We start from the raw sequence: 19,176 nt of genomic DNA on the forward strand, positions 1-19,176 counted from the left end.
GTGGCAAGGTCCTTATCTTTTTAAGATTAGAGGGGAGAGGAGCAGAGAGACAGGCCCTCTCCAACCCCTGCCTCAGATCTCCAGTTCAGATGCAACTACAATACTCCCAAACCCTATTACTCAGCAGCTATATTTCTAACAAAAATGGAGGATTCTCTTCGGACAAGGCTATCTTGAAACAGTCTGAGAACTGCTTAGATCCCTCTGTTTCCACTAGAGGGCCTCATGTATTCATTCCTTCTCTCCAACCCCCACCAAAAGTATGTCTATATTATGTGTGTTTGTATGTGTGTACATACAAACACAACATAACGCACAATACAGACATATACCTTTCCAATCAGAGTTCTCCCCTCCCCACTCTTCCATTACTAGGTGTACGAGGGAAGATTCCAGGAACTCAAGCCTTTGTTACTGTGCCCTATTTCAATGAAAGGTAGGAGGGGGTTAGGGCGGGGCCAGGGAGCAGGATGCCTGGGTCCCCAGTTCCTACCAGTAAGGCCCTAGGCCTCTGTCTTTCACCCTTGCTCTACCAGCATCCATGCTGCCCCAAGAGCTCTAACAACTCCAGAACAGATTCCAGACAGGAGAAGCTGAAAGGATCTCCTTTCACCCTGATTTGTGGCCAGGGCCTTCCATACCACCTGCCAAGGCCAGCAGGTAAAGTGGGAGGGTTCGGGCATGAAGAAAGGGTGGACGCAGACCAGAATGCTGTTTGCACCTAAACCTCAACCCGAGAATTAAGGGAAGAATCTGAGTCTTGAGAGAAGATGTCCTTAGCCTGGGGAAAACAAATCCCTGACATCTAGGGTTTGGGTTTAACCTAGGTGAGGAGGCAAAATGGCCAGATTCTCTCAGATAGTGTCAAGCAGTGGAGCCCATGGTGGCAGAGTGAGTGAGTGGTTTTAGGATGTGGAGTCTGGAACTCTGGCCTTGCTGCTACAGCATCTCCTGAGTATGAATTCAATTCATGGTGGATGGAAAGGAGTTGGGAAGAGAAGTCCCCAGGTGGCAGCAATTAGGAGAGGGTGAGACGCTAGTTGGGTGGACAACTGACAAGCTGTCCCATCAGTTACCCCGCCTCCAACCTTGGCCTCCAGGGGTTGGGGATGCGGGGAGCGGTTTTGAGTGGTTGAAAGATAAAAAACAGAGCTGTTATATCGGGGCAGGAATGAGTGGCTCAGGAATGTAGAGAAAGTGGCACAAATCAGAGCCCTGGAGATATTCGGGGGAGGAGAGACTCGGGTCTGGTGAACTAGAAGTTCCCGAAGTTGGGGGCGCCGGGAGCTGGCGCGGGCGGGCGGGCGGGTCGGGGTGCGGGGCGGGCAGCTGTGTCGTCAGGAGCGGGGCGGCCCCGCGGCGGCCGCGTCTGCCTGGCCCGTCCCCTCCAGCCCAGCTCAGGCTCCAGCTCCCGCGCCGGCGCTCCAGCTCCGACCGCGCGCCCTCCGCCGGCAAGGTAGAGACCCCGCGAGCCCCCTGCCGCCTCCAGTCCTCCCGCTCCGGAGCAGGCGGGGGCAGGGGCCACGGGAGGGGACGCCCCAGGGGCTGGGGTGGGTAGGGCTGCTGGGCCGAGAAGGAGGAAGCGTGACAGCTGGAGCGGGCAGCTAGAAGGGTTTGCGCCAGGAGCTCGGGGCAGCGGGAGGGCTGGCTCAGAACCCCGTAGGCTGCTTTTCCCCCAGACCTTCCCCCGCATCTCTCCCGATCACTCGGACGGATGCTGAAGCCGGCTCCTAGGGACGCGAGTCGGAGGAAAGTCCGTTCTGGAACCTCCGCAGAGCTGCACGGGTAGAGAAGGGTTCTTGTTTGGCCTCCTGGTCTCCAACTTCCCACCCATCTCCTTTCCACACCTGTCACCGGGAAGTTTCTGAAACTCCCTGGGTCTGAATCCCACTTTTCTCTTTTAAATGGGGGAAATGAACTTTGCCGGGAAGAAATGCAAATGTTACTGGGCATCTCCTCAACCTCATAACATATGAGCCCACATCCCCCAACCATGCCAACATCGTAACTTCCTCCTGTACCACATAATGACACCCCCCTACACAGACACACTCACATGCACACACCACCCTCCTAAACAAGCAACACTACCATCTGCGACGTTTGTGGAGGCCTAACACATTTTGAGGCTTCAAGCCAAATGATTCCCTCTAGGAGCCACTGATGGATAGCAGGAATGGGCAGTAAAGATGAGACCTTCTCTCGGTCCTAAGAAAGAGGAGGAGGTTGCAAGCCCTGGTGTGGTGAAGGGATTCAGAAGTCCAGGTGATCAGGGGAGTGCCTGCTCCTTGGGGTGTTTTGCTGGGTCAGCCTGAGTGTTCCGGGGGCATAGCTGATTCTTGAGTAATGGTAAACCGACATGACTTGGAATGTTAGCAATGAATGTTACAATGAAGAAGGAAACTTGAAATGTTAGCACTGGTTTTAAAAATCATATTTATCTCTTGGTTACCAGTAATTTTCATGTTTAAAATAACATCTAGAAGACCAGAGGCACTAAGATTTAATCGAATGGACTAAGGACAGGATGTCTCAAGTCTGGGTGTGACCCTGAAAGAGCTGCTTTTTCTCTGGGCCTCAGTTTCCTCCTCTGTAAAATAAGAGAGTTGGTGCCTCCCAGCTCTAAAGATGTTCAGGGTACTCTGCCTCCAAGTCAACTTCTTACTTTCTGACCCCCAAATTTGTAGGGGCAGGCAGGGAAAACAGGAGAGAAGGGAAGCGTGAGTCACAAATAGCTGGCGGGCGGGCAGCAGACCCCGCCCTCCCAGCCCTGGCACTCGCCTGAACTAGCCCAGGTTATAGCCTCGGGGTTGGGATGGAGAAGGACAAAACTGGACTCATTCCAGGTTTTTAAGACCCTGGACAGCTGAAAAAAAAAACCCCAGAAGCCCTTATGGCCAGTGTCTCAGCCCAGGGATGTCCTTGGACCCTGACAGTCTAGTTTCTATAGCCACCTCCTCACACTCCCAGAGGCAAAGTGCAGGATCCTGATACTACATGTCTGTGCCTGAGATATGACACAAGAGGGAAGGTATACAACTGCTGCTGGGAGTCCCTAGAATTTATGCCTTCCTGGTCCAAGGCATTATTTTTCCTAATCTCCAGATGTGTTTCTCTAGCTACCACCCTTGTATAATAATAATTAATAGTAGTAGTAGTAGTAGTAGTAGTAGTAGTAGTAGTAGTAGTAATAATAATAATAATATTCATTGCCTTCTTTCTCTGTGCCATGCAATTTGCTGAGTATATTGCGTGTATTACCTTATTAATCCCCAATTTGTGACTAATTTGTCTAGACACCCATTTTACCAGTGAGGAAACAATTTCAGGGAGATGAAATAACTCACCCAAGAGCTAACATTCCAATCCACCTCTATCTAATTCAAAAGTCCATTCTCTTAACCTCTACTGAATACTACATTTAAGATCTAGGGGGGTAGGAAGGTTATTGTGAAAAGAGAGGCAAAAGAGAAGTATTGTGTCCTCTCTCCTGTTTGTCCTTTTTTGCTCTCTCCCTGTCGCTTTCTCTCTCAGATTTCATTTCCTAGAAGCTTGGAGCCATCTAAGAATCCCAGGGGTAATCAGAGAGGCTAATTAAGCCATACAGGCCCCATTAGCCATAAGACTATTATGTATTCATTAGATCCGTTGGCAGTAGAAGTTGGATTATAGTCATTGAAAGGGCCAGAAGGGTGGAGTCCTTTCTCCAGAATATCTGTGTCCCAGAACCCCCTTCTAAGAGTTCCCAGAGAGCCTCCAGAACGGGAATAGTATACTACACAGCAGTGAGCAGCAAAGATGTCCCAAGGGCAGAGGCTATAGAGAAGGTTCTTGCATCATCAGAAAGGAAATTCTAGTAGGCCCTAACTGCTTCCTTAAGCCTGACCCAACAACCCTCAATAAATGGGCAGAGGGGAGATAGAAGGTCAGAGCCTTGGGTGGAGTACCACAATAAGTACTTTCTAGCATCATTTATTCATTTAACAAATAGTTATTTAGCACCTACTGTATGTGCTCCAGATTGTCTCATATTCCCCTGATTGTCAGGATGGATACTCTGGCATCCCATTTAACCATATTTTGATTCATGGTCCCCAAATATGATTCCTTAACTTTACACAACTATTTGCACAATCAGTATGGAACATTTGCAACAAGATGGGCATTAGGTATTGGGGATCCAGTGGTGAAAAAGACTGACAAGTCCCTGCCCTGTGGAACTTACATTTTGATAGGAGAAAACAAACAATAAATAAAGAAGCTAATGCATTGGCAAGACAATTTCCACTTGTGATAAGCTCCCAGAAGGAAACAAAGGAGGATGCTGTGCAAAGGAGAGGGGCAACTTACGACAGAATGATCAGGGAGGTCCTCCTGGAGGAGCTGACATTTGAGATTAGGCAAGAAGTCAGCTCTGCCAAGAGTAGGGAAGGGTGTTCCAGGCAGACAGAACAGTCAGTGTCATGGCCCTGAGCAGAAAGGATTTGAAGTGCTTGCGGAAGAAAAAGGAAGGTAGTGAGACTAGAAGGCAGTGTGTGAAGGGGACAGTGGAACAAGAGGAGGACAGAGAGACAGGCATGAACCCCGTCATGCAGTTTTGGGGTTAGAGCCTTGGCTCCTCTGCTTATCACCTGCCTTGGGAAGTCCCAGCCTCTTTGAGCTCCCATTTCTTCATTTGTAGGATGGCTATACCAATAATTCCCTCCTAGAATTTGATTTTACTTGTTAATACAATAATAGCTACCATTCCTTGTAAGTCTTCTATATGCCAGGCATTATACTAGGTACTTTTCATACGTTATTTCACTTAATCCTTGCAACTATGAAATTGGGTATCATTCGCCCCATTTTATAGATGTAATTTGCCCAAGTTCCACAGTGGTATCAGAGCTAAGAATGGGACCCAAATATGACTAACCCCAGTTTTGTTTGACTCCAAAGTGGTGCTGTACTGTAATACTGTAAGATATTATTGTTATTGCTGTTATTGAATCCTCAAGGCAAGTTGCCCTCTGCAACCTGGCCCTTGGGTCAGTGGTCAGCCTGATCCACATGGTGGCCCCTCCTTGGTCCCTGAGTCCCATAGTGGAAAGTTGGGGCTCCCCAAACACTGCTAACCTAGCGGAATGGAAGGAGGAACCCCGCATCAGAGACTCCCGCCCTCAGCACAACCCTCCTGGAACTGAGAAGCCAGGCAGATGCTCAGCGCCTTCCTCCCCTGCCTCCTCCCAACCTCTCTGCCTGGGTCCCCGCCCTTCCCCTGTGGAGCTCTGCAGGGCGGAGGCGAGGCGGGGCCGGGGTCGGACCCGGCGAGAGCTGGTTCTGTGTCGCGCGCGTCAGAAGCGCTAGAGGTCGTTGCGGGGCGTGGGTGGCTCTGGGAGTGGGTGGCTGAGCGGAGCTGGGGACCGGGGCTGGGGACCGAGGCTGGAGGCGGAGCAAGATGGGGTCGCAGCCAGGGAGGCGTTCCGCCATCTCAGTGAGAACCGCCGGAGGGCCGGGACCGCGGGATCCGAAGGGAGATGGGACGGAGCGCAGGCCCGGCAGAGACCGCAGAGACTGGGGGTGGAGGGAGAAAAGGTAGAAGCAGGAGAGGGACACGCTCACAGAGACAGATACAGCCTGGGAACGCGGGGCTGGGGCGCGGGAGGCGAGGGTGGTCAGGGATGAATCAAATTAGGGGAGAAATCAGCGAGCTGGAGAGGGATCCAGAAATGTTGGAGAGAAAGTCAGAGATGAGACAGAGAAACAGAGACAGAGGACAGACACTGTCAATGAGAGATAGAGACATAGGGGAGAGGAACACAGGGAAAGGAAGAGACTTAGGGAGGGACTCAGAGACGAGGAAAGAACAGAAATTATAGTAGCAGTGGAAAATGAACAGAGTAGCTGGAAGCAAAGAGGCACAGACAGCTGGCTAGTCCTGCCACATGCTTTTGTTACCTTCCTCCAGACCTACCTTTGGAAGCGGAGGTGCAGGCACCGGAAGTACTACTACCAAGCTGCCTTTGCAGCCATCCTTAGGAAAAAAAGAAAGATGGCCAAGGAGAGGGGCCTAATAAGCCCCAGTGATTTTGCCCAGCTGCAAACGTACATGGAATGTGAGTCTTCCTCTCAGCCCTTCAGTTCTGGGGACCTCACTGTTAAAGAATCCCTTCTCCTCCTCATTCCCACCCAACACCCCCTGTTTCCTCCAGCGGCCCTGAGACAGTGTGCTGCTGAGATCTGCCTGGCTGGAGAGGGGAGGAGAGGGAAATGGGGAGATGCCTGGGGTCTCAGCTCTCTGCCCACCTTCTCTGAACCTTGACCTCTGGCTCCGAGTCTCAGAGAAAAGAAGTAAAGAAGGCAACCACCTTGGAGGATCTGAACTGTTTTTCTCTCTGTATTTCTGTGTTTCTTTTTGGAATCTCTTCTTTTTTCTTCTCACTGGAAACTTCTTTCCTTTTGGCTGTCTCGGCAAGAATCTAGCAGAGGACAGGGAGAACTGAACCAGACTAATGCTCTACTCTCACTCTCTTCACACCCTAGACTCCACCAAAAAGGTCAGTGATGTCCTAAAACTCTTTGAGGATGGTGAAATGGCTGAATATCTCCAAGGAGATGTGAGTGGCAGCTGGGAAATCCTCTCCATCCCCAACTCCTCCCATCTTTGTTTTTGCTACTGCATTGTGATGGCCAACTTCCAGGGATTATTCTGAGCCCAATCCTTGCTGTCCTCTCTAGATTCCCCAGTGCCCACTGTCATGGCAGCTATTGCTTTGGGACAAAACAAGAGATTCCATTAACTCAGACCTTAGCCCAAGAAACCATATTCCCGCTTTGGTTGCTTCTCAACTCTGCACTTATTGTCACTGTCCCCACCACTCTTGATTCGTCAGTCCCCAACTCCCGTCCTGTAGACTCCCCCAGGGTAATGCCTGCTCTCATCGTAGGCCATTGGGTACGAGGGATTCCAGCAATTCCTGAAAATCTATCTGGAGGTGGATAATGTTCCCAGTCACATAAGCGAGGCACTGTTTCAATCCTTCCAGACCGGTTACTGCTTAGAAGAGACTGTAAAACAAGGTATGGTCACGTAGGTAGGACTGGGCTGGGCCTCTGGAAGAACAAATTAAGTGTGAGTTCTGGGGTGAGAGTTGAATTGAGTCACATGTTGGGGGCAGGGTAAGAGGAGAGAGGTGGAGAGTGGCCAGACAGGTCTAGGAGCTGGAGGGAGGAAAGTTAAAGGGAAGAGTTGGAACGAACAAGGGAAAAGAGAAGAGCCAGAGTGGAGGCAGCTGCAACCTCAGATCTGCTGTACTTTTTGTACCCAGATGTGGTGTGTCTCAGCGATGTCTCCTGCTACTTTTCCCTTCTGGAGGGTGGCCGGCCAGAAGACAAGCTAGAATGTGAGTTGCCATTCAGAACTGGGAGAGGGGAGGAAAGGTGAAGGGAGAGAAGGTATTCCCCAGCCTTCCTTCCCTCATTTTTTCAGGACTCCTAAAGGCTGACAGGGCCAGACAAAGGTGGGGCCAGAGAATGGGCCCATTTCCTCTCTTCCCCCAGACTCCTTATACGTAATGCCATCCACCATAGTCACCCCAGTCCCCGTGTCTTATATATTTTCACGTGGGTGGCCTGGGATGTTCTTGGGATGTGGGAGGTGTCTACTGTCTCCCCTGTCAGGTCCACCCAGGGTAGCATCCAGGCCTGTTTCCCCTCCCTGTTTGTCTTCTGTCTCAGTCTCAGCCCCAAGTCCTGGTTGTTCATCCAAAATGTCCCTCCTTATCTCTTTGTTTTCCCTGTATTCTGTTATGAATTCTCTGGGTATTCCTCACAAACTGACCCTGGCCCCCTGAAACACCCCACAGTCACCTTCAAGCTGTACGACACGGACAGAAATGGGATCCTGGACAGCTCAGTGAGTTGGGGGACCTGTATGCTGGGCAAGGGAGTATGTGTCCATTTGTCTGTGCCCTCCTGTTCCCAACTCTTCCAGGATCTTAAGAAGCAGAGGAAGCTAGAGGGAGAAGTTGAGTCCTTTAGGGCTAAATTTGGGAGTAGGTCCCAAGCTCTTGACTCCCAAAAGAGGATGCTGGAGACATGAACTGGGGGCTGCCTTGCACACATACAAACTCACATAGACACTCATTTACTTGACAGAGGCACCTGAGGATTAGAGGGGGTCTGCGGGTGGAACTTAGAAGCCCTGATTTCTAGAGAAGAGTTTGGATGCTGGTAATGAGGGGAGATATGGCTGTGGCTCTTACCCTCTTGGCCCCCAGGAAGTGGACAAAATCATCATACAGATGATGCGAGTGGCTGAATACCTGGATTGGGATGTGTCTGAGCTGAGGCCGGTAAGGCAACTCTTCCTGCATGGCCCTTCTTATACCTTCTCCCTGATGAGTCCCACGTCTCCCTTACCTCATCACTGACAGGCAGGCTGGTGCCCTTGGCTAGGATGGCTAACCTGGGTGTCCTAGGGGGCAATGGAGAAGTGTCAGATCTGAGGGACTACTCATACCAAAAGTCCCCCCCACCTCCATTCTCTGTTCAGATTCTTCAGGAGATGATGAAAGAGATTGACTATGATGGCAGTGGCTCCGTCTCGCTAGCTGAGTGGCTCCGGGCTGGGGCCACCACTGTGCCCTTGCTAGTGCTGCTGGGTCTGGAGATGGTGAGTAGGGGAGACTTGTGAGGGTGAGTAACACGGTTGCCTTGGGTTGTGCTTGTCAGAGGTTGGCCCTCTAAGAGCTTAGACACTCCCCAGCATCTGCTGTGCCCTCCCAGACCCTGAAGGACAATGGGCAGCACATGTGGAGACCCAAGAGGTTCCCCCGACCCGTCTACTGCAACCTATGCGAATCGAGCATTGGTCTTGGCAAACAGGGGCTGAGCTGTAACCGTGAGTGATGGGACCTCAGGGCATGGGAGCAGAGGGGTAGCCCAGCTGTCTGTGGGAACACAACGCTCTGAACTTAGAGAGACCTGGGTTTGAATCCCAGGCTCTGCCACTGATTAGTGATGTGACCTTGGGGAAGCCACATAACCTCTTTAAGTCTTAGTTTCTTTGACTGAAAATGAGGTAATTGTGAGCATTACGTAAGTTGATGCAAGAAAAGTGCCTCATGCAGTGCATGTACACACTATTAAGTCTGCAATAAAAATTGGCTACTTTTATTCTTTTTGTTGTTGTTGTTCTATCTGGGCCTCCTTTACATCATCTAGTTCAGTTCCTGGCACATCAATTGAGTGGGATTTGGTATGGGGTAGCAATTGCTCTTTGAGGGGGAAGAGTGAGCAAAAGGCACACGTGTGGGAGGTGAGCACCCACCCCAAGCTTTTCTACCGTACCCTCAGAGCAAGGGGTTATATGTATCATTTCAGTAGGTGATCTTGCCTCACCCCCAGGTAAGGAGGGAGGAGGGGCTGCAGCAAAGGCTCTGCCCTTCTTCCCTCTCACCTAGTCTGTAAATACGTCGTTCACGACCAGTGCGCCATGAGGGCCCTGCCCTGTGAAGTCAGCACCTATGCCAAGTCTCGGAAGGACATTGGTGTAAGTGACGCCATGCCCACCCAGTCACCACCAGCATCCTGGCCCTGGCCCTGGCTCTTGGCCCGTTGCTGCCCTCAGCCCTTCCCGGAGTCCCTGCTCAGACCCTCTTGGACAAGAGATTGCCTTCTTCCCCAAGGTCCAGGCACACGTGTGGGTGCGAGGAGGCTGTGAATCGGGGAGATGTGACCGCTGTCAGAAAAAGATCCGAATATATCACAGTCTGGTTGGCCTGCATTGTGTGTGGTGCCATCTAGAGGTCAGTTTGGGAGCTACCCCTCCAGCCTTGCTTTGGGGCCCCTCCCTAAGCTGCCCTCTTTCCACGCGCCTCCTCCAGCAGCATGTCTCCCTTACTGTCACAGTTGCCCTACACCCAAGGGCTCTCTGTCAGTACCAGACCCCAAGTTGAGAGGTGACAGGATTCCCTCCACCATCTCTCCATGCCTACTCTGTGTTTCAGATCCATGATGACTGCCTGCCAGCCATGGGCCCTGAGTGTGACTGTGGGCTGCTCCGTGATCACATCCTGCCTCCATCTTCCATCTATCCCGGCGTCCTGGTGAGACCCTTGGGCAGCGGCTGGGAGAGGACAGGAGTGCTCCCCTAATTTAAACACAGATGCATACACACAGTGCCATTTAGAGCAGAAAGCCTGTACTTTTAGAATTCAAGTCAGACTCTCATCTGCTTATGGATTCATACAATCCAGTTTTTCTTCCTTCTGTTTCACTCCCTTCCTAGGTCTCTGGACAGGAGCGTAAAATTAGCAAAACAAGCCAGAAGACCATAGATGATATAAATTTAAGCCCCTCTGAGGCTCTGCGGGTAAGGGGTTAGAGGCTTGAGTTTCGTCTTGGGGGCCAGTTTTTCTTCACTAGAGCCCTCATGGGAGGGGATGAAGTGGGAAGCCTGGGGAATGGTGCCTACTCTGCAGAAGCCCCACCTGGTAGGGGAGGGGAAAGCCTCTTGAGAATGCCAGCCTCTGCCCCTGTCTCCCGGGCCCATCCCAGCTCTGACAAAAGTCTGCTTTCCTTATCCCTCAATGTTTTCTTCCCTCAATGCAGATTGACCCTGTTTCTAACACTCACCCACTTCTGGTCTTTGTCAACCCCAAGAGTGGCGGGAAGCAAGGGGAGAGGTGAGGAGATATACTGGGTCTTCTAAGATGGAGACGTTGGGAATCTGTGTGTATGAAAGGGACATACCTTGAGGAGGGCATCAAGAGAGTGGGGTACAGAATATCCCCTGCCATGATCTTTCCTTTTTCCCCACACAGGGTGCTCTGGAAATTTCAGTATCTACTAAACCCTCGACAGGTGTTCAACCTCCTAAAGGATGGTCCTGAGCCAGGGTGAGTGTAGTTAGGGGCTGTGTCACAGTGTCTGCTTGTGTCTGCCTGTCGGTGTTGGAAGAGAGCAGGAAAGGGTACATGTTGCGAGGGGAGGGCTAGGGGAGCCAAGAAACCAGACTTGCGAATGCTGCTCTAACTGGGTATCCCAACTTCTGAATTCTCCGGCTTATCTTTGTTCTGCTCGCAAAGGATGTAGATGCCAATTTCTCCCTCACCACTGAGGAATGGCTATAACTTCCCCATTGTACTTTTCCCTGCCGTTAATAGAAAAAAGTCTTTGGACGAAGGGGAAGGGGGTTGTATGGAATGAGAGACAAGAAGTCCTCTGCCTGTCCAGGAGTTGGGTAGCCTCAGTGCTGTCGTCCTTCCTCATCTTCTCTCTCGCCTTTTGTCTTAGACTCAGATTCTTCAGAGAGGTTCCTGATTACCGGATTTTGGTGTGTGGTGGAGATGGCACAGTAGGCTGGATTTTGGAGACCATTGGTCAGTGAAGGGAGAGGCTCCGGGCAGGGCGCGGGGCAGTGGCCTTCCAGAGCTAACTCCCTCTATTCAACTCCTCACCTGCCTCCCCAGACAAAGCCAACTTGCCTTTTGTGCCTCCTGTTGCTGTGTTGCCCCTGGGCACTGGAAATGATCTGGCTCGTTGCCTAAGATGGGGAGGAGGTAAGTGGTTAGAAATTGTTTTCCTGGAGGGATAGGGGTTGAAACGGAAAGGCACATAAAGAAGACATCTAGGCATCTGGTGTTGAAAAAAGGTTGGTAGAGAAGAGAGGCAGAGATGAGTAGGTCCCAAAGTGGATTGTCCCAAAGGAAGAGAGCTTCGGAAGAAGCAAGGATCACAGTCTGAACCTAGAAGGGTCCAGGGGTGACAGTCTTCTTCCCCATAATCTAAAAATATCCCAAGTCTTAGGACTCAGAGAATCAAAGAATATGGGGGTGGAGAGGACAATGTGGGAATAAGGAAGGTTGTATAAGAGCCAAGCCAGATGCTGAGTGATGGAGCTAGCAGGGAGCTTGGCCATGATTCATTCATTTATTCAACCAGTTACAGTTGAACAACATGGACTGGAACGGCGCTAGTCCACTTCTATGCAGACATTTTTCAGTAGTAAATCCTATAGGACTACACAGTCCACCATTGGGTGAATCTGTGGATGCAGAGAAACAGTGGATATGGAGGGCAGAATATAAATTATATGCCAACTAACCCCAGTGTTACTCAAGGGTCATCTGTAATCAGGGGTCATTCATTGATTCATCGTGATTTTTTCCCAAGTCTATTATAACAGTCTCCTAACTGCTCTCCAGTTTCTAGTCTCTATTTTCTTTCAAAGAGAAGGAGTTTAAGGGATGGTATTGGTAGATAAAGAGATCAGTGTGGTGAGATTGTCTTGGAATTGAGGCAGCTGTCTTGGAAACAAGGCTCTTGAATTCAGAGTCCAGCTCTGAGATCTCTCAGGAGAGTATGGAGTAGGGGTCTGCTAAGGACAGCAAAAAGGTATTCCAGGTGGAAAAAGTTGTGAAAGTCCAGAGGAGCCACCAAACAACATAGTGATGCATTAGGGAAGGTGAGTGTCATTCTCTGTGACTTGGACATGGAGTGCACAGTGGGAAGAGGGAGGGCTGAGTTGAGCAGGGTCCAGATTATAGAGGTTCATGGATGCTGTGCTGAGGTGTTGTGAACTTTATCCTGCCGGAGACTGAAAGCTGACAGTCCACGGAAATGATTTGTATTGTATTGTGTACCTTGCTGTTTTTTTAATCTGACCTTGGTTATTTCTAAGCAGTGGGTCATGTATTCTTCAATTCACCACAATTCCCTCAGCTCCTGACCATTCATTCACTTTACCTTTCTAGCCACTGAGACACTTGAATATGCAATCCTTGAACCATGGGGAACTCTTAAACTCATGAAAGATGTAATTAAAAGAAAAAATAGGTGTATATATATATTATACTTCTATATAATAAAAATTACTCCTTACATAAAATATTATTCCAGAAAGTAGAGATATCTCTGCATATTATAATTTAAATCTTATATATAAACATATGCCTTTTTTTTGGCCAGTTCTTAAATCCTCAGCATCTGACTTTGTTTTCATTTATAGTATTAGACACTTCAAAATCATGAATTTTTGAGTCTTCACTTCATGTTCTGCAAATGAGACTTTCACAGCAACTTCTGCTAATTCCATCTGAATCATGAAAATAGTGATATATATATGGGACTAATGAAAATCTGTGTTGATATTGAAAAAATGATGAGATTTGAAGAGGGGTTGATGAAAAGAATACGGCTATGGGAGCATGATGGTGGTTGGATTGAGGAAGGAGGCAGGACCTCAACTGCAATAGCCTAGTCAAGGGATGATGAACACAGAAGTGATGGCATCAGTGGAGTCATGAGGTAGAAGCCACAACATTTGGTAACTAATGGATTGTGCAGGAGGAGTTGAGGACAAGTCTAGGACATCTTCCAGGCTTGTGGAATGAGCAGATGGGGGTACCATTTATTAAAATAGGAAATACAAGTGGAGGACTAGTTTAAGGAAGAAAGATGGGTTCAATTTTGGACGTACTGAGTTGATGTACTAGATGTCAGTGGAGCACCCAGATGGAACTATGTGGTAGGTAGTTGGAAATCGATAGAAATTTAGGAGAGAACGTGTTTGAGAGTCATCTGCTCCTAGGAAGTAACTGACATCCTCAGAGTAGCTGAGTTACCAGGGAAAGAGGTAAGAAGAGAAGGTAGATAAGGACAGCCAGATCCTGATAAACACCCTATTTAGGGGTTGAACAGAAGAAGATGAATTATTAAAGGAGTCTGTATTAGTGTCCTATTGCTGCTGTAACAATGCCTTAAAACAACACAAATTTATTCTCTTACAGTTCTGGAGGGCACAGGTCCAAAATAGTTTCATCTACACTAACATTGAGATGTTGGCAGGGCCATATTTTCTCTAGAGGCTCTAGGGGAGAATTCCTTGCCTTGCCTTTTCCAGTTATGAGAGGCTGCCTGCATTCCTTATCTCATGGCCCCCCTTCCAACCAGCAGTGTTATCATTCCAGCCTTGGCTTCCGTTGTCAAATCTCCTTCCATGGCTCTTCCATCTTGCCTTTCTTTCACTTATAAGGAGCCCTGTGATTACCTAGGGCCCAGCCAGATAATCCAGGATAATCTCCCCATCTTAAAATCCTTAATTTAATCACATCTACGAAGTGTCTTGCCATTTAAGGCAACAGATTCACAGAGTCTGGAGATTAGGATGCGGACATCTCTGAGGGGCTGTTGTTCTGCTCACCACAGAGACTAAGAAGAAAGAGAGTGGGTCCTCTGATACCTAGAGGTATTTTAGAGGCCAAGTGAGGAGTTTCATGAGTTAAAATGAGAACTGAAGATATACCGTTGCTTTTGGCAGGAATTATTGGCAAGTTTGCCAAAAGAGCTTCAGCAGGGTGGCATGGAGAAAGACAAATTACAGTAGGTTGAACCATCAATGGAATGTGAGGAAGTGAAGAGCTATTTTTTTCATCTTTTTTTTCCTGATTACAAAAATGATACATGCTTGTGGTAAAAAATAATTCAAACATTTCAGATATAGATGCCAAGAACGTGAAAGTTCCCTGTAATCTACTTCCTAAAGTTTAGGAGTCTATTCCTCCATTTCTCTCTAGATTTCTCTCTATTTCTCTCTAGATACATACTAATATATATTTAAACAATGAGATCATTTACTGATGTTTTTCTTCTTATTTTAACCAAACAGTTCATCTTGGTTATCATTATATTTCAATACAATCAGGTGTGTTTCACTGTTTTATTGCTGAACAGCATTCCATTGTGTGAATATGTCGTAATTTATTTAACTAGTCGTATATTGATAGACACTTGGGTAGCATTCAGTCTTTTGTTACAAACCGTGCTGCAGTCTATCTCTGCACACAGATGTGAGAATTTCTCTAGGAGAGATTTCTAGAAGTGGAATTGCTGGCTCAAAGAATATGAACATTTTACTAGTTATTTTATTTGTTTCAAATTACACAAATAATGCATCAGTACATTTTCCCTGTAAAAGATTTTAAAAAGTAAAATATATGAGTCCTTACATACAGGTCTCCTCTTCCCTCCCCACTCCACCACCAAATTCCACATACTTCCCCAGAGATAACCACTGTTTTCTATTTGCACTCATTTTTCTGTTTTCACATGCACACATATACAACACATATACAACTTTTAAACAAAGATAAATATGATCATACTATACACATTGGCCTGAGACTTTTTTCATTGACTATGTCTTGGAGAACTTTCCATGTTGGTAGGTAGAGATTTCATTCTGATTTCCATAGCTGCACATTATTTCATGGCATGGATTTGGCATAATTTATATAACCTTCGCCTCCCAATGGGCTGTAGATTGTCTCCAATTTTTTGCTCTTTTAGTGAGTACCTCAGCAAATATCCTTGCACATGCATCTCCGTGCATGTGTTTCTGTGAGAAATTCCTACAAGTAGAATTGCTGCATCAAATGATATGTTTTGATAAAATTTGATGACATTCTGATAAAAGTTGCCAAATTACCTTCCAAAAATGAAATACCAATCTATGCTCCAATTAACAGCAGTTGAGTGCCAGTTTATTCATAATCTCATTAACACTTGGTTTTCTCAATCTCTGTAGTTTGTCAATCTGATAGGCAACAAAAAGTTAACTGATTTACAGTTTTAATTTATAATTATTTTAATTATCAGTAATATTGAACATCTTTAATATGCATATTGGCCATCTGTATTTCTTCTGTGATTGGCTTATTTGCCCATTTTTCTATTGACTTTTTAAATATAGGGATTCGTAGCATTTTTTGAATGTTGAGGAAGTTAGTCTGTTATATGTGCTGCAGATAATTCTTCCCTGTTTGTAGTTTGTCTTTTTTTAGGTGTGTGTTTATTTAACCATGCAGAAGTTTTTTGTTCATTTGGTTGGTTGGTTTTGGGGTTTTGTTGTTGTTGTTAGAACTATTTCTGTTTATTCTGTGGCAATTTTGAAAATCCCAAATATATTTTCTTTACTTTTGTTTGATTTCAGAAGTTTTAACTTTAATATAATTGTATTGATCAGTCTTTTTCTTTTTTGGCTCTGAGTTTTGTACTATGCTTTAGAAAGCCCTTTTCCACTCAAAGATTATAAAAACATTCACTCATGTTCACTAGTATAAATTGTGCTTCAACTTTTTACATTTAAATTTGTTGACTCATCTTGAATTTATTTCAGTGTAAGGGTTGACTTTTACATCTAGCACCATTCACTGAGTAATCTGTCTTTCCCCATTTATTTGAAATGTTATCATATTCTAAATTCCAGTGTATACTTGAGTCTATTTCTGGGAACTCTGTTCTTTACTGTTGAACTTTGTATCGTATTCACTGTGCCAGTGTCACCCTGTTTTGACACCATTGCTTTATGCTGTGTTCTATCTGGTAGAATGAGGAGGGGAAACATCAGAGAAAGAGAGAGATTATTCATATTCATCACTTGTCTTTTTCAGCATTTTGCATTTTCCTGGCTATTTTCTTTACTCTTCCAGATGAATTTTGGCATTTATTGCTAAGTGCACACACACATTTGGGAACATACACCTTCCATGACAGTGACAGTATGGAGAAAAGGGTCAGCAATGGTCTGACCTTAAGACTGGTCTGTGGGAGCCATGACTGAGCACCCTGCCCTTTCACTACTTAGGGGTGGGAGGGTCTGCAGAACCAGTTCAGAGGATCCCTGGGAATTTGTGGAGCTGGGAACTGAGAGGAAGTCCCTCTGGGAGCTGGGGCTCAGTGCTAACCTGTCTTCTCCTCCACCCTTAGGGTATGAGGGACAGAATTTGGGAAAGATCCTCAAGGATTTAGAGACAAGTAAGGTGGTACATATGGATCGATGGTCCGTGGAGGTGATACCCCAACAAACTGAAGAAAAGAGTGACCCAGTCCCCTTTCAAATCATCAATAACTACTTCTCCATTGGTGTGGTTAGTGGAGTGGAGCATGGGGGGATGGGAGACGGTGGGGGTTAAGCAGGCAGAGGCCAGAGAAGGGCAGAAAGGGAAGGTAGAGGGTAAGGGAGCTGTGACACAGGGAAATCAGGAGTGGGGTACAGTGGTGTGAGTTGTAAGAAAAGAACATGGGACATATTGCTCCCCAACTGGGGAGTTAAAGAGACAGAGGGCTCTGTGCTGAGAGAGGGGACAGCCTCTGATCTCACACGCCCTGAACTCCCCAGGATGCCTCTATTGCTCACCGCTTCCACATCATGCGAGAGAAATATCCTGAGAAGTTCAACAGCAGGTGAGAGAAGGGGGGGTGGGTGCGGGCATACAGTAGCAGGGACCAGGTTGTGGCCCAGTTTGACTCAGAACTTAGATGGGCAGTGAGACCTCTAGGAAGCCCCTCAACCAAGCCTCCCTGACCCCCATGGGACTGCATGTAGCCCACCTCTGCCTCTCGTCCCCTTCCTCCTGGGGCTGCTGTTGGGGCCGACACAGAATGAAGAACAAGCTATGGTACTTCGAATTTGCCACGTCTGAATCCATCTTCTCAACATGCAAAAAGCTGGAGGAATCTCTGACAGTTGAGGTGGGTGTGATAAGACCCAACCCCATATCCTTTTCAGTTTCTTGTGTCTTAGTTTCTTCCTCCACAGGCGCCCTCGGGAACTCCCCATATTCTTGAACTTATACTTTGACCTCCCAGCCCTCCAATTGTGATTTCCCAAGTTCTCAAGATACACCGGTTCCTGTTTCCCTCCATGCCTTGCTAGCCTCCAAATCCTAGCCTTCCCAGTTCATTGTCTGGTGGAGGGAGGGGTCACGTCCATGATTATGCCATGAGGTAAGGATCTGTGCTCTCCTCCCGTTAGATCTGTGGGAAACCACTGGATCTAAGCAACCTGTCCCTAGAAGGCATTGCAGTGCTGAACATCCCAAGCATGCACGGTGGCTCCAATCTCTGGGGTGACACCAAGAGACCACAAAGTGACATCCATGGGATCAACCAGGCCTTAGGTGCTACAGCTAAAGTCATCACCGACCCTGATATCCTGAAAACCTGCGTACCCGGTAAGAGGAGCAGCCTTGGGAGCTGAGTGAGTGGGACTAAGGGAAGGTGTGACTCTTTGGAAGCACCCTGCTTCTACAAGACCTATCTCCCTACTTTTCACCCCCAGATCTAAGTGACAAGCGGCTAGAAGTAGTAGGGCTGGAGGGTGCAATTGAGATGGGCCAGATCTACACCAAGCTCAAGAATGCTGGACATCGGCTGGCCAAGTGCTCTGAGATCACCTTCCAGTAAGGAAAACGCCAGCCAGGGGCTCTGAGGGAAGGAGCGGGGCCGGGAAAGCGGAAGGGGTCTGGGGACGGTGTGGAGGGGCTGTACCAGATCTTCCTCAGTGACAAAGGGCCTCAAAGTCAACCTAAGAAACAGAGTTTTGGTACTTGGTTGGTAAAGAAATCGCCACCAATCTACCTTGACCTCACACAGCACCACAAAAACCCTCCCCATGCAAATCGATGGAGAACCCTGGATGCAAACACCCTGTACGGTGAGTATTGCCTATGGCTGCCAAAAACTGAACCCTCATGGATCCTAAATTTCCATTCCACAGCTTCTTTACTCCCTCCTGAGGCCCGAAGATCCCTGTGCACCCTTCCTCCCAAATCCTGATTTCTCAGCCCCTGGCCTTCCTACCATGGCCTCTCTAGGACCCTTATAACCCACCCTGAACCCCATGATGTTCCTCAAAACTCTGCTGCTCCAGCCCCAGGGCCCCAGGTCCTGCCTCTGAATGTGCCCCCTTCCCTTCCAGATCAAGATCACCCACAGGAACCAGATGCCCATGCTTGTGGGCCCGCCTCCCCGCTCCTCCAATTTCTTTGGCTTCTTGTGCTGAGAGGGACATCTCAGCCTCCAAGACAGCCTTGAACCCACCTCCTCGTCCCTGGACTCTACCTGCTAGGCTCTGTACATTGCTGCCACACCCTCCTGCCAGCTCAGGGGAGTGTTCCTTCACCCTCACAGTATTTATTATCCTGTACCACCTCCACTATTCCCCATGCACATATGCACACACACACACACACACACACACCCCACAAACAATACATTTGAAGTGCCTCATCTGAATAAAACGACTTTTTTTTTCTCACTGGGGTATCTGTTAAGTAAGTGGTACCCCTCCTTCCTTTATGCCTCCACTCCTTAAATGACATGGATTCTCCCAGAAGCAAGGAAAAAGCA

At 47.9% G+C, this 19,176-nt stretch overlaps 1 protein-coding gene across 3 annotated transcripts; it reads left to right on the plus strand.

Moving 5' to 3' along the window:
* The first annotated feature begins 473 nt into the window (after nucleotides 1–473).
* LOC140685316 (diacylglycerol kinase alpha) lies at nucleotides 474–19,100 on the plus strand. Of its 3 annotated transcripts, none has more exons than XM_072972599.1 (24): nucleotides 474–660; nucleotides 5,951–6,098; nucleotides 6,526–6,599; nucleotides 6,930–7,062; nucleotides 7,311–7,385; nucleotides 7,848–7,897; nucleotides 8,262–8,336; nucleotides 8,537–8,656; nucleotides 8,770–8,884; nucleotides 9,447–9,535; nucleotides 9,672–9,791; nucleotides 9,993–10,091; nucleotides 10,274–10,357; nucleotides 10,597–10,670; nucleotides 10,809–10,883; nucleotides 11,281–11,366; nucleotides 11,457–11,546; nucleotides 16,753–16,913; nucleotides 17,165–17,229; nucleotides 17,427–17,517; nucleotides 17,801–17,999; nucleotides 18,107–18,227; nucleotides 18,421–18,481; nucleotides 18,746–19,100. In XM_072972599.1, the coding sequence occupies exons 2-24, from the start codon at nucleotides 6,035–6,037 to the stop codon at nucleotides 18,827–18,829; spliced, it is 2,205 nt and encodes a 734-aa protein (XP_072828700.1). In that variant the 5' UTR covers nucleotides 474–660; nucleotides 5,951–6,034; the 3' UTR covers nucleotides 18,830–19,100. The 3 variants fall into 3 exon arrangements, with proteins under 3 accessions (XP_072828700.1, XP_072828699.1, XP_072828698.1); XM_072972598.1 differs by lacking the exon at nucleotides 474–660 and adding an exon at nucleotides 1,360–1,456; XM_072972597.1 differs by lacking the exon at nucleotides 474–660 and adding an exon at nucleotides 5,377–5,476.
* The last annotated feature ends 76 nt before the right edge of the window (nucleotides 19,101–19,176 follow it).

This window comes from Vicugna pacos, chromosome 12 (genome assembly GCF_048564905.1).
Source record: "Vicugna pacos chromosome 12, VicPac4, whole genome shotgun sequence".
NCBI classification, from domain to species: Eukaryota; Metazoa; Chordata; class Mammalia; order Artiodactyla; family Camelidae; genus Vicugna; species Vicugna pacos.